Source organism: Alexandromys fortis, unplaced genomic scaffold (assembly GCF_014885135.2).
Source record: "Alexandromys fortis isolate MF-2015 unplaced genomic scaffold, M_Fortis_MF-2015_v1.1 scaffold_18, whole genome shotgun sequence".
NCBI classification, from domain to species: domain Eukaryota; kingdom Metazoa; phylum Chordata; class Mammalia; order Rodentia; family Cricetidae; genus Alexandromys; species Alexandromys fortis.
This window is the reverse complement of record NW_026067897.1, coordinates 284,956-300,745: the sequence shown is the minus strand read 5'-3', so window position 1 is coordinate 300,745 and position 15,790 is coordinate 284,956. Positions and strand designations below refer to the sequence as shown.

Here is a 15,790-nt window from a genome sequence, read left to right as displayed (position 1 = left end):
AGCCTGCCGTTCATGGACACAGAGTGTGGACCTGAATATGGAACACGTGAGGTGGTAATGACACGTCCGGGTATGGGTATTCCCCCAGAGGCACAGTGAAGGTGGCCATCGTGCCTTACTACAGAACACCACCGAACACAGTTTTCTACTGGAGTGGTCTTTTTGTGCTCACTTGTACTTACTGCATTTATTTATTTATATGTGTGGGGTCGCATGCTTGCTACAGCATGTATGTGGAGCACAGAGTGTCAGGCTCGGCACAGGCACCGTCACCTGCACCACCACCTCACTCGTACTATTATTAATTCTTAACATTGGGCTTAGTTTCCATTAAAGATAGAACCCATGTCATGTCAAAAATATCTTTCCTAGTCTATAGCCTGTCTCTAATGTTGTTTAGAAACTTCCATAGATTTTCTTTTTAAATTCTTTTACTAATGAGTCTATGAACACCCAAAGGGGATACCAGCTCCGTCTTTATCCCTTCCATCTCCCAACACTGATTATGGGCACAAAGAACCATGTTAAGTTTTTGAATGGGTGCTGGGGATCTAACTGAGCCTCTTGCTTTCACAGAAATCACTCTTACCCACCGAGCCATCTCCCCACCCTCCTTCATGGATTTTCATATTAGAGAATGTGAACGCATACAAGTTATTCCAAGATTTCTGCCTCTGTTGTCTTAGCAGCCATGTACAATGCAAATTATAAACCATTTACTTTTGGTATTAGACTTCTCATTACTCTGAAAGGGGCTTTGACGTAGGATATAAAGCAGAAGCAGCTGCTTCCCTCCTTTAATAACAGACACCGGAGGCAGTGACTGCACCTACTCTAGTAGCTAGCCGAGATCAGGTGGCCAGATTCCAGCCCAAGGAGCTGAGTAGATTTTTTTCAGCAACATCGCATTATACCCCTAAGAGGAAATAAACATGCATTTCTGGGCCCCTTTCTCCTCTTCCTACTGTCTAAAGAAGAGCAGAGATCTTGTCACCAGAAACAAAAGCTATAAACTGAGGATGGCAAAGATGTCGGGACAGTCCTGAACTTACTGCTATTCTGTTAGGCTACTTTGTTTAAGAGTGTCTGCTTTATGGCACGTGTGGCTTATCATATTGTTCAGGTATGAATTGTGGATTCAAATTCAATTTGTTAATTTCATGTTTTTAAGAATTGATGTGTGAAATTACCCTGGTCCGGTACCCTTTTCAGGAGTGGCTATTTGATAACCCACCGATTGACATCTACGGCTCATCATCTATTCAGACTAATACAATGGTCTCTGGCACACATTAGCTGTTAAAATAAATCAAGTAGTAACAGTAGTAGTAGACATATAATTTTTTGACTGAGAATTGAACGCAAGATGTTCCACAGGCTAGGTACTGGTTCTACAACTCAAAATACACCCAGGTCTCCAAATCTACTTAAAATCTAAGTACTGAAAATTCATACTCTGCAGCAATTTGGTTAAGATGCTCTTTAGCCTTGCCAAAAGCTCCGATTGAAAAAAATACTTCAGCAGAGTGAGGTGATGTACTTCTTTAATTCCAGTGCTTTCAAGACAGAAGTAGACAGACCTCTGTGATTTCAAAGTCAGGCTGGTCTACACACTGAGTTCCAAGCCAGGGAGGGAAGTAGACCCTTTCTCAGAATGAATGAATGAAAGAATGAATGAATAAATATTTTACTACCGAGAGGAACATGTATATATGGTAAGAAACAATTTTTATTAAAGATTGTGTCATCTAGACTTCAATCACATATACAACTTACTCCTCATTAAAACTCCCAGGAAATCAGATCAAAGAAATGAGTCTTGTTGACTTCTGTCAACTGTAAAATGAAGAAGCTATACACAACACATTATAACTAGTCACAGCAAGAGTGAAGATCAAAGGAAAACACAGAAACAAAAAATGAGAAAGAAGCTGTTCTATCATCTGCACTGTCCCACCTCTATCAGAACACAAGATGATGGAACAAATCGAAAGCATCCTAAGGAATTATGAAACGTCTACCTGAGTATCCCAAAGTTATACTCACGCATCATAATCTTGAATTACCAATCCCACAGACCAGATGGCAGTCAGATACTCATTGACACCATTAGGGCTGATGTAATGCAGGGAATCTGAAGAACTGGGGTCACCATTGGAGCCGGTGAAGTCCACTCCCACCTGCCAAGACAGCAATTCTTACTAATGAGGGGCAGGGCTACCTGAGCTAGAGGTACAAGAAAACTGCAAAGATTAGGCCCCAAACTATCCCAGAACATCTACTGTCATCTCCTAACAAATTCCCACACCATTTACACAAACAAGTGAACAGGCCTCATCATGAATATAACCTGTTCTTCTTTTTCTAGATTGAAAAATCATGAATCATCACATGCAGTGACCCGTATTTAGGGACTGTTTTTGCATGTCTGTTTTCTATTCCTTAAATTATTTCTATTCCTTAAACAGGATAACCACTGGTTTGTGCACATCTGCTTTCTCTAGAGAGGGAGAGATTATCCATCAACTCACCAACTAAGTCAAACTTTCATGATGACCCTAGATAGTCTATGAGGAAAGCATGTTAAACAGATTGTGTAAATTCCATAACAAAGGCAGCTTGGCAGTAAAAAACCACTGAAATACAGGGGGGAGGAGGGGAGCAATATCTATCAGATTTGCTAGAAAACTCAGTTTTACTTACAGTAAAATTCAGCTGGCACCCTCCCATGATGTAGTCAAGAAATGTGCATTCTACAGTAATCTAGAAACAAAAACACATGTATGTTAAAGCCGAACTCAGTCAGCGGTGGTGCACACCTTTAATCCCAGCACTTGTGAGGCAGAAGTCGGCAGTCATCTGAGTCTGAGGCCAGCCTGGTCTACAAAGCAAGTCTAGGACTGTCAGGGCTACGCCAAGAAACCCTGTCCCAAGAAGCCAAAGAAAAATAACCAGAACTCTCCGACTACAAAAGAGAAACAAAAGGTTCCTTGATATATGCATTTCAGAGTTTGTAAGCTGAATAAGACATGATGCAAATACGTGAAATCAACCTCACATCTGAGCTCATGGAACTCCTCCCTCAAGTATCAGGACTTATAAAGACTTTAGTACAACTTTAGCACAGCAGTATTAAGGTTAACATATCAGGGGAAGGGCTCATGATGTCAGGCCCCTCCTGAGAATTCACAAGCTGTTATTAATTGCTGATGGAGCGAGAGGCCTTTTCTTCAGGTGTCACCACTGGTATGCTACTCACATTTCTGTAAATAACCCTAATTAAAGTCACTGTTACACACATGGGAAGGGGGGTGTGAAAGTAAAAGAGACTAGTTGGGAGGACAAGAGAGGGTAATGGAGCAAGGTAAATATGAGCAAATTGCATTATATACATTTGGAGAATGTCATAAAAACCCATCATGGTTAACCAATACATGCAAATAAAAAAAAAAGGTGCAGCTGCAGAGTGCTTAGTTGTGGAACTAACCACTGGGCAGAGCTACAAGAGTCCTATCAAAGAGAGGGAGGGGCAATAACATGAGCAAAGGGTCAAGACCAGGATGGGGAAACCCACAGAAAAAGCTGACCTGACTAGTGGGAGCCAAATAACTCCAGACACACAACCTGGAAACCTGCATAAGACTGATCTAACCCCGTAAAAGAAGGTGACAGTGGGTAGCTTGGACAGTTGGTTGGGGTCGCTGGCAGTGGGACCAGAAAGAATCCCTAATGAATGATCTGGCTTTCTGGAGCCAATTTCCTATGAAGAGAAACCTTGCTCTGCCTAGACATGAGAGCGAGGGCCTTGGTCCTGCCTCAATGTGGTGATGTGAAAGAATTCATTGACTCCCCATGGGAAGCCTTACCCTCTCTGAGGAGCAGATGGGGGTGAGGGGAAGTAGAGGGAGCAGGAGGGGAGGGAGGGGAAACTGGGATTAGTATGTATAAGAAATAAAATACAAAATAATTCACACTGTGACTAAAAGCAAAAAATTAGAATATCAATGGCAAAAGAAGAAATGTAGTCACTGTATTATATAATAAGTCCAATATACTGACAATTAAAAAAACATTTAGTAATAAAGCTTTAAGAGCATTAAAAACAAAAACAAAATATCCAAGCCAGACAGTGGTGGTGCATGCCTTCAATCCCAGCACTCGGGAGGCAGAGGCAGGAGGATCTATCTCTGTGAGTTCGAGGCCACTATAAGAGTTAGTTCCAGGACAGCTAGGGCTGTTACACAGAGAAGAAACCCTGTCTCGAAAAACCAAACTAAAACGAAAGAAAACAAACAAAAATATCCTTTCAGTGAATAAAACTTGGCTTTCCCCCACCATTTATGACAGCTTATGAAGAAAGTATATCCAGGATAGATACACTAGGTCAGGCCATTTCCAATCTCACATTTCCTAAGATAGCAGAACACCTTCATTATTTATTCTTTGCTAAAACGTTACCAATGGGCTGGTGCTGAAGAGCACCTGCTTTTCTTGCAGAGGACATGGGTTGGTGCCCAGCACCCACACGGAGGCTCACTACTGTCTGTAATTCTAGATCCCAAATACCTAACACCCTCTTCTGGCTCCACAGATCACTGCACACATGCACATACACCTCAAACATAGTACATATACCTACATGCAGGCAAAACACTGATTCACACACACACACACACACACACACAGTTGTCAAACCTTAGAAGCACAGATTTCTTTATTATTTCTAATCCCATTCTTTCCCCCAAGGTTATCGCAAGCTCATGTAATTTCCAGCGTTTACAGTAAGGATTTGTTTGATATGAAACCACACTGGCACAAGAACTCGGAAAGCGAAGTCATTATAAGTAGTCAAGGACAACTGACCTCACAGTGCTTTACACTGATCACACCTGAATTCTTGTAGCTTTTTTTCTTCTGTCTCTTTTTTTCATTTATGCATTCATATTCAACCTGTAAGAGGAGAAAATGAAATAAAATTTTCACTAGCAATAGCCAAGTTACCAAAATGAATTTCACTAAACCTTTTCCCTAAAAATCAAATCTTAAAAGAAAAAGGAAAGAAACTAAATTTTAATCTTGTTAGCAACACAAAACAAAAACATGCTTAGGAAAAAAAATGAACAGAATAAAAGAGAAATACATGAAGCCCAATCCCGTGGCCACAAGAAATTGAACTTCTAATATAAATATACACTTGACAAGAATGGCAGTCTCGTGTGCATGAATCTTGAACCTAAGGTATTTCCTTACCAAAAGATACACTCCTCACAGCCTGTGCTGGGCTTCTGTTGTCTGTGGAGGTGTAACGGGCCCCCAGACCTTAGCACCACTGATTCCACGATGGAAGTACCATTTAGGCCCTAAAACTTAGCAAACAGACAGCACCACCATCCAAAATGAAAACAAAGACCCCATTCATCAAAGTCCATACTTCTGGGAAAGTCTCTAAATATACTAACCTTGCTTTTGGCTTCTGCAGTTCTGCTTCTGACTCACCACCCTTGTTTACTGGAGTATGTCAACCCTGAGCATGGCTTTTGTTCTTAAAAGCTCACCCTAAGAAAGGGTCAGTGCCACACTTGGATCTCAAACACCCAGTGTAGTCATGGGTCTGCTAACCAATATTTTCTATTGGTTTAAATTCATGTCTGAGTAGTTTTAGCTGGTGGATACCCCACAACAAAAACCTTTCCAGGTTTCACAATCAATGACTATTCCTTGGTTTACCTAAACTTGCACATCAGTGATTCTTGGGCTTATCCCTAATTTTCAGTATTTTATACTCTGCAGAGAGGGGTGAAGTCCTTCCTTCTATGGAAGAACAGGAAGGGTACACATAAAGATCACAGGACACTTGTCTGGCTTAGCCAGCCATGGGGACTCACACCTACCACTGAAGCTGGTCGTGCACTGTCTTTCCTATGCAGGCATAGCATTGTTTCACTAGGTACTGGACTATAATGTTTTCCCTTCCAAGCTACTTCCATTCCCAGAGGTACACACTGTAATAGTGCTTTCTTCCCTGTAATCTGCAGTGCTCACCTAGCGCTGGTCACCAGTATATAGTCTCCACTCAGTAAGACACATGCCTCATCTATGAATTTGGGATGACTACTAAACAAAATTTAAAAATTTTAATGCTTAATGCAATATAGAATAGAAACATGATAAACTAATTGCTAAGCTAAAGAAAATATAAAATAACAAACAGGTAAACTGCAGTGCTTATGTAATTGCAAAAGTGTAACTTACAGGTGAGTTTCGGGAGGCTTCTTTGAGTTTTGTCATCGTGGTCTGAAATGTTCCAATAAGGTCATGTGATCCATCATTGTCATAATCATAACACTCTACCTGGAATTAAATATAATAAAATATATATTAATCAGCATAATTTTATTAAAAAGTATTGGCTGAAATAAATGTGCCATTTTAATTAAAATAAGGTGAAACCCCTTAATATCAATGTCTAAATGGAGGAACAGGAAGAAACTATCTAGAACGGTGCTGAAGCATGTTAAAACCAGAGCTATCCAGAGAACAGGACCCAGACAATGAAAGATGAAATCCACAAACACAGACTCCATTTCACACAGGAAGCAGTCACCAGTTCCTCTACTGTACTCTGTGGATGCTGGTAGAAGGCTAAGTGAAATTATGTCTAGTTGTTCATTTGCTTTACTTAATTATCACTGTGTAGGAGCTAGAAGCCAGTATCCTAGCAGCTAAAAAAAAACCGACACAACTAAATCCTAGATAATTTAGAGTTACAGGAAATATGCCTGATCAGCTGCAAACCTTGGCGGCTGGGTTTGTAATTACAAGTTAGACACGATAGTCAGATTTAGTCTGAAGACTGGAAATCTTACAACACAAAGGAAAACTCTAGCAAAGAGAACAGTCATTTCACTGAAGTATCCATGCTCGGTCACACTCACTCAGTTCCCATGTAAGGAGAAGAAAAAGTAGAGTTCTAGAGTTCTAGCCTTAGATCTGAATCCTACTAAATGCAAGTACTTTTCCTTCTCTCCTTTCCTCCCTGTCTGTCTCAGGGGGAAAAAAAAGATAACATTTATTTGCTCCTAGTAGCGTTTTTATTTGCTTGTTCTGATATCTTAGCTGGCAGATGAAAGAAAAAGTAAATATTCACTAGAATGCTAGAACTTTTCAATGGGAAAATAAGGTGCTGTGTTCAAGGCAAGCTGTATTCAGGGTAAACTGAAAATCAATTACAGGGATATAAATTTCTAATAAATTTTCAACACATCAATTCATTTACATGGAAATTTAATGTCTACACAGAGTGCATTCTCTAGACAGACCTAAGAGTTACACAGAATGGAGATGCTGTTCTATTATTCCCATTTTTTAGAAATGGAACTTGAGGGAATTAAGTACAAAGCCAACAGATGCATCTTGTGTGGTGAGCAACAGGGACAAAGTAAAATCTTTTTTACACAGGAGATTGTGCTTCAAAGCAGAAGCTTCTAACAAGAAGCATCTGCATCTCCTTGGTGAGTGCTCCACCAGGCTTCCAGCTTCATGAAGTTGCAGTGAGTCACCAAGGTACATGCTCATCTGGCAGAATGATGGTTTTCTTCTCAGTTCTACACACTGACTGCTTTTCATAACTGGATGTCTTAGTTAGGGTTTCTACTACTGAGATAAACACTAGGACCAAGATCCATGTGGGGAGAGAAAGGTTTATTTCACTTCCACATCACTGTTCATCATCAAAAGAGGTCAGGACAGGAACTCAAACAAGGCAGGAACCTGGAGGCAGGAGCTGATGCTGAGGCCATGGAAGGGAACTCCTTACTTGCCTGCTCCTCATGGCTTGCTCAGCCTGCTTTCTTATGGAACCCAGGACCAGCTGCCCAGGGGTGGCACCATCCACAGTGAGCTGAGCTCTTCCACATCACTCATCAATCAAGAAAAGGCACCACAGTCTTGCCCACAGGCCAACCTGGTGTAGGCATTTTTCTCAAATGAGATCTCCTCTTTCAAATGACTCTAGTGTGTCTCAAGCTGACATAAGACTAGTCAGTACACTGGAAGTCTTCCACTCATTACTTGAATTTTCATTATCCTTCAGATACACTTAAAATCGATCAATCTCAATCAAAACAATCACATTCTAGAATTGCAAAGCGCTTTGTTTAAGGAGATAGTCTATAGATATTTTTACCCATGACTAAGTCTGACAGTTTGACTCCTGCCCTACATATTCAATGCCCAATTTTATTTATTTTCTTTTTTCTTTTTGGTTTTTGAGACAGGGTTTCTCTGTAGCTTTGGAGCCAGTCCTGGAACTAGCTCTTGTAAACCAGGCTGGCCTCGAGAACTCACAGAGATCCACCTGTCTCTGCCTCCTGAGTGTTGGGATTAAAGGCGTATGCCACCACCCACCAGCTAGCAGACATTCTTAAACTACAGCAAAATAAAATTTTACATTTTAGATTCCATGGAAAGAACATCGATTTACATATGAGTCAAACAGAACCTCAATATGATAAGATTTAATTAGACCTTAGTAAGGGCTAAAATGTTTTTTAAAAGTTTAGACCAATTAAAACTTTAAGAAGCAAAAACTACATCTTTACCCTCTGAGTTCTGATTCCTCACTACGGGAACTAAAGGAAAAAGCTGCCCCCAGTCCTGTCTAAGGCAGACGGCAGACATAACATCTCCAGTGCAGGATGTGCAGACAAGGCTGAGGCGGGATAAGTCACACCAGTTCTCTTCCTTTTCGAGAATTTAAACACCAGTACTATTCACTATTTAAGCAACAGTATCTGAAGAACTTGTGAAATTTAAATGTCTGCATATATACATAAGAGTGTATNATATGAAAACTGCACACACCACTTCAGGCAAGGTGGCAGCATGCACAATTGTTTCTCTCATCCTCTGAAAACAATGCATGCTAGACGACAACACAGCGATGGACCAGAGAAGAGTCCGACTTTATTCTCTGCTCTGCAGTTCTTCACCAGACCTTTAAGGAACTTCCAAACAGTGCGTAAACTGTACCTGTGACCTGTCTGATACTGCAGAGAACACAGAGCTAGAGAAGTAAAGGGAGTGATGATGTGGAGAACCAAGTGAGTTTAACTAACAGCAAACTAAGAGACTTAAGAATGGAGACATTTATCAGACGAAGCACAGAAAATCATTTACTTACTATAACAAATTGGCCCTGCAAGCATGCCACTGTGAGCAAAAAAATGTTTTAGAGACACGATTTTGTTGTTAATTTGTCAGAAACAATCAAATAGGCGTGGTATAGACTTCTGCCCTCTCTAGATTTGTCTTTAAATTAGAACTTGTAGCTACTCAGTAACATTTATATAATTCACAGTATATTTATATATTTATGCCATACCTGTATTGACATATACACTGTTCTTTGACGTGTCACTGTTCTTTGACATATACAAATCACACTTAACAACAACTTTTTAAAAACTCTCATAAGCTAGGGACAACTCCCTCTGAAGCTCAGAAAAATAACAGCAGTACCTCTGCTGCTATTTTACCTTTTACAATGTTTTCACTTTCAATATTCTATCTTTACCCTCTTGTAGAGTAGAAATTATACTTTATTAGCAAGGGGTTAGGTGACCTGGTTAAAGAGGTAAATAAAGATGTCAGCTGTGGTCTGACTCCAAATCATGCTGTTATGTTATGTGTGCTGTTTCCCATCGTCTTTCCTGTTTTTACTGTATTAATTACAATAAAAAAACCAACAATACCTTCATCTATTGAGGTGTAAGGGTAAGAAAGTTTTTTAGAAGGACTTATATTAAGGCAGACTCAGGGTCGAGGAGACAGCTCAGGAGAACCTGAGTTTGATCCTCAGACAGAACTCACCTATAAAAAGGAGAATGTGTTGGTGTTTTACACACACACACACACACACACACACACACACACAGAGTGTTTGAAGTTTGTGTGTGTTCACTGGCTGGTTGGTTGGGGTTTGGCTTTGTTTGGTAAATACCTAAAAATAAAATATTTAAAATAACCATGGAGATGTGATCTGCTTTTCTTTGTCCCTACAATTCCTCCTCTGTTTTTCTGCATAACAACAGAAAGGCTCTGAGATCTCAAAATAACTAACATCTACTATGATTTTCAAAGGATACACTGTAGGCAAAGAACATAGTCAATGCTTCATATTTGCTAAGCAAAAGAATTTCATTATAAAGAAGACTTAAAATTTGTTAAAATAAAAATAATGCTGCACCCTTAAGCATTAAGCCAACATATTGGACAACAATACAGTCAAATGCATATGCCTGTAATATCATTTATTTAACAAAATGCTACCTTACGTATTAACGTTGGAAGGCAGGTAAAAATGTGTTCATCTATAGTAGGTGTACACAGTGTCTGAGTTGTAGTGTACCTTGGGTTTTGACTTGACAATGGTGTTAAAGGTGAAATCATTCAGTAGATACTGCATGAGTTCTTAATTTTAATCTTTTCTGTGCTAGTAACATGTGATGATTTTCTTGTAACATTGGGCAGTGGCAGCAAGCCAAACTTGCCAGTCAGCATAGGAGCACCATGGTAAATACCAACACTTAACAGTGTACTGGGTGGGTGTAATTTGGTAACTTAGGAGTATTAAATGCATTTTAACATCATTTCTTCCCTCCCACACTCCCTTTTCCTCCCTTCTTCCTTTCTACCTCCCTCCCCTCAAATAAACACAGGGCCTCAAGATCACTAAGCAATGTTCTAAACAAGCTACACCTCTAGTCTAATTTACGAGGATTTGCATTTATAATGGGTTTACCAGCACGTAATCCCATAGCAAACTACAGAACACCTGAGTAGTAATTTCAAATTACCTTAATGGTTTTGTCCATATCTCCATAGCACAGAGAGTTAAGAGAGATTTTAAAAGGCTTCCACACAGGATTCAGGTTGTTTTTTATGACCTGTAAAGATTAAAGGCTCCATTAGAACACGCAGTTCATCAGTATCTTTCTCTTGCCTTTCCTGGGTTCCTGTGACATTCTTACTACTCATCCCCATTCTATCACTCAACAATTTAAAAAAAAAAGTAGGATTACATTTTATAATCATTATATGGTAAGTATAATAAATTGTCCAACTGTAGTACATTCTGAGTAAAGAAGAAAGGTGTTTGAGAAATATATCTACCTAAATAACAATGTAAACTTATAAATGGTAGCTTGTGGATTTTTTTTTTTGAAACCAGGCATTTCACCATAGTCCCAGAGGATCAAAAAATAGAGCAAGATAATGATGAACTTTGTGGGACCTGGGGAAACAGCTCTGCAGTTAAAAGCAGTGGACCCAGGTTTGATTCCCAGGACCCACATAGTGGCTCACAACCATCTGTCACTCCTATACTAAGGCATCCAATGCCCTCTTCTGGCCTTCATGGGTAACTACATGAACAAGGTATACGGGCATACATGCAAGTAAAACACCAACGTACACTTAAAAAATTAAAAACATAAATCTTGATGTGTTGAACATGAATTGGAAAATTAAATCTAGATTCTGAATTTTTAAATTTCAATATTACATATGATATAGACATACGAATGTATTCTTATTTTGACCATTGAAAAGGCTGAAAGCTACAACATCCTAGGATAGAGTTAGCACTCAGATCTCAATTTCTACTGCGTATGGTATGAACTGGCCCCTTCTAACTCTGAGACAGAATGAAATATAAACCCTATCGATGCTGGAAAAAACCCAGGATGCATCTGCATCCCCCATCAAATCTGGATTTAAGCAGTACAAATATTAATGTATGATGACAATTTGTGAGTTTACAATGATAAAGACGAATATGTGGTGATGCAGGTATATAGACTGCAGTGGTTTATACAAGATGTCTCCCACAGCCAAGAACATTTGAAAATTTATTTTCCTATTGGTACTACTGTTTAGGTATGTTTACGAATGTGACTTTGCTAGGGAAGTATGCACACTGGAAGCAGGCTTTAATATTTCAAAGACACACAACGTTGCCAGTTCACATTCTCGACTTCCTGCTTGAGTTCAGATGTAAGCTCTTAGCTTCCAGCTCCAGTGCCCAAGCCTCCGCTCTTCCATGATGAACTCTCTCCTTTCCATCTGAAACCCTTCCTCCAATGAGCTGCCTTCATCGTGTGTTTTATCACAGCACTGGAAGAGTAACTAATACAGTGGTGATATGAGGAAAACAAAAATTACTATTGCATAGCCCCAATGGAATTGGTTAAAGAACAAGGATCATCAATGGTGCCTGAAACCACAGGGCAAAATGCTAGAGAAAATTAATCTCCACAAATTACTTATAAATGGAAAACATAGGACTTTATGATTCTCAGAGCTTATGGTCACCATCTTAAACAAACTGCCTGACATCATCAGCACTGTGCAGTCTGAACACCATGAAGATTGAACATATGGAACATTCTTGACATAATGGTTGATGTGGATCTAGTTGTGAACAAAAACACAAGAATCCACTCTAGTCTCAATAATTCAAGCTGTACTATGACATGAAAGTATAGGCAGGTGAAAATAAGCTTATAACTGGGAGCCAAATGGAAAATGTAAAATATGAGCCTATCCTTGAACCTAGACAAGACACATCTTTATAAAATGTGCTTGACACTGAGGAAATCTAAGCATGAATGGCACTCAGAATTGCATTAGTAAAGCAACGGTAATTTCCTTAGGTACAGTGATATAGCATGCCCTGATTCTTTTGAGGCAGGGTCTCACTATGTAGGCCTGGCTGGCCTGGAAGTTAATTTGTAGACAAATGTAGTTCATAGGGATTTGTGTGCCTCCAGAGTACTGAGATTAAAGGTGTGTATCCTCACTCCTGGTTGCCTTTACTTCCGAAAGTACCTATGTAACATTTAAAGGGAACTGAGATTCTTGTAGTTTACATCAGGATGGCTTTCCAAAAGAGAAATAAATTGTCTAAGTATGAGCGTGAATATGAGAAAGAGAGAACAAGCAAGAACACATTTAGTATTCTTTAAACAATTTAAAGTTTTCCAAAAATGAAAATAAGCATGGCAGTGTGTCTTTTTTTTAAGAAAAAAGAGTAAGCAAATGAGTATACTGATATATCTCTGGTTGCATATATACTTGAATTAAAATGAATATTATCCCTGAGTTCGAGGCCAACAGTAAGTTCCAGAACAGGCAAGGTTATGTGGAAAGACCATGTTCCAGATTTAAAAAAAACATACACACACACACACACACACACACACACACACACACACACATNTATATATAGAGAGAGAGAGAGAGAGAGAGAGAGAGAGAGAGAGAAAGAAGAGGGTTAAAATTCTTACTATAATAATGTCAAAGAAAACAACTATTCTACTTTTAGAATTCAAGTACTTACCTCTGTTCGGTGAACCATCAGCCAGTGGCCATCTGATGTCTGTTTGTGAAACTCCAAGTATGGATCTGACTTTCCAAACAGATCCTATATTTAAACAAACAGTTTTCACTCTCTTATTAAACCCTGTGTGAACACACCTTATACATGATTTTTTATATATAAAACTTCACAGATCCAACTCCATAATGCAGATATACTGGTTGCAAATATCAATCCCAACATCTCTAATGATAACTTAAAAATGTGTAGAAATATACTAGGGATGAATATTAAGGCATTTGTGATGAATAATCCTGCATATGAAAAACATGGTACTTTAAAATATGTTGATAAAATGTTTTTGCTTAATGTCAGCACTTTAAGTTTCTATTCACATAGTATTAAACACAAAAATACACCCCAAACATTAATCATATCAACTCTCCGACAGACAGGGCAGTTAGCCATGGGAAGGGAGACTAGAAGGTCTTAATACCCTTTCCAGGGTCGCATATTTTATTAAGTGATAGATTTGGGCTTTAACTTTGTATCTCTTCCTTCCATACCTGACTCTCTTTCATCAATTCTAACCAGATCTTTTTCTTCACACAAAGGAGCAGAGGTAGACACAGAGAATATAGCAGAAATCAAAAGCACAAACTGTATCTTCGCTACCTCTATACCTCACCACAGTATTCCTATACAAGGCTTAGGCATAGTGAGGTCTCTAAAGTGTTTATTCCTTGTCTTCATCACATGGAGATAAAATAGTGGCATGATGTATAATCTACTCCATACGGTTAAATGCAGCCATATGCTGATCTTACTTCTGCGTATCTTCATTTTGAAACATACATATTGCTATGTATGTATGTACTGAAACATACATATTATTGTTTTAAAAAGTAGATGGCACTTCTTAATACCTCAAGTAAAACATATAGATTTATCACTGTACTGAAGGTTTATTTAGCCTTGAACTAGCCTTAGTATTTAATTAAGACCTTAGTTAGTGTTGGAAAGATTGCTCAATCATTAAGAGCACCTGAAGCTCTTTTAGACGTCCCTGGTTCAGTTCCCAGCACCCACATCAGGCAGCTCTAATGCCTGGTAACTTCAGTTCCAGGGATCCAACTCCCTATTCTTCATCTGTGGGTACCAGGAATAAACAAGGTGCACAAACACATATGTAGGCACTCAAGATGTACACATAAATGTAAACAAAATAAAATCTTTTTCTTTAAAGACTTATGATAGAACTATTTCTCTTTTGAGCAAATTTAATGTCAAACAAATAACATATTTGGTACAGTGAAAAATAATACAACTAGTTTTTTAACCTTATCTCTAAGAATCTTAAGTCAGGGCTGGAGAGATGGTTCAGAGGTTAAGAGCATTGCCTGCTCTTCCAAAGGTCCTGAGTTCAATTCCCAGCAACCATGTGGTGGTTCACAACCATCTGTAATGAGGTCTGGTGCCGTCTTCTGGCCTTCAGGCATAATGCAGAAAGAATATTGTATACAAAATAAATAAATAAATACTTAAAAAAAGAATCTTAAGTCAATGAAAGAAATTTTTGTGCTCTTATTTTCTACTACTGATAAGAGTCTTAACACATAAGTTAACTTTTAAAAGAACACATTACATGTTTTGTGACTTATTTGAAAATAATCCCATGGGAAAGGCAAAGCATGCATTCTTAATAGATAGCATTTTGAAGGTCAAAAAGCAGTCCTTGTTTAAAGTTCATTAACTTGTCCATATTAATACTAATGCAAAAGGTAAAGATTCTTGACTGACACCTAGGATATGGTAAAGTAAAAAAATGGGATGAAAGAAGCATGTGTCAAACACAGTCCAAGAATGGAGACATGCAAGGGAATTCTGAGTGCTTGTAAGAAAGCTCCAAGAAAACAAAACAAGAGTCTTGTGACCTCAGTTTCTTCAAAAACACAGAATTCTTCTTGGAATGTGTTTTTGTGTTCCTCCCAGGTAGAACAGATAGAAGTGAGTTGACTTCAGGTGGTGTTATTCATATGACTTTATGGAAAAACATGTTTTTGCTACGTGTGGCTTGTCCTTTTGATTGAAAGCCTTACTTACATGATTTTTCTTAAGCCTCAGAGTATAAATTGTCTGATGCTCTGAATAATGTTGGTTATTGAATTTATTCTGCCTCATTTTTAGGTCCTACTCTCTCAGGTTCACACCACCAACTGAAGCAGTAAATAGTATGTACCTCCTGAACTAGATTACTTAAGGGCTAGGAGTAGATAACATAAATATAAACCCAAACACAATTATGCAATATATAGAGAATATGGACAAACATACAAGTACACGTATGTGTAAACTCCTATGTGTATAGGTATCTTCACATATGTATAAGTTTGTGAACATCTATGTATGTAG

The 15,790-nt window shown here is 38.7% G+C and overlaps 1 protein-coding gene across 1 annotated transcript in view; it reads right to left on the bottom strand.

The window, feature by feature from the left end:
- Cpne3 (copine 3) overlaps window positions 1-15,790 on the bottom strand; it is a 48,234-nt gene that overhangs the window by 11,077 nt on the left and 21,367 nt on the right. The window contains exons 6-11 of the mRNA XM_050165388.1: window positions 13,400-13,483; window positions 10,857-10,946; window positions 6,253-6,351; window positions 4,864-4,950; window positions 2,704-2,763; window positions 2,047-2,180 (exon numbers count right to left, since the gene is read on the bottom strand). Coding sequence (XP_050021345.1) covers window positions 2,047-2,180; window positions 2,704-2,763; window positions 4,864-4,950; window positions 6,253-6,351; window positions 10,857-10,946; window positions 13,400-13,483 — 554 coding nt within the window. The remainder of the gene's footprint in view (window positions 1-2,046; window positions 2,181-2,703; window positions 2,764-4,863; window positions 4,951-6,252; window positions 6,352-10,856; window positions 10,947-13,399; window positions 13,484-15,790) is intronic.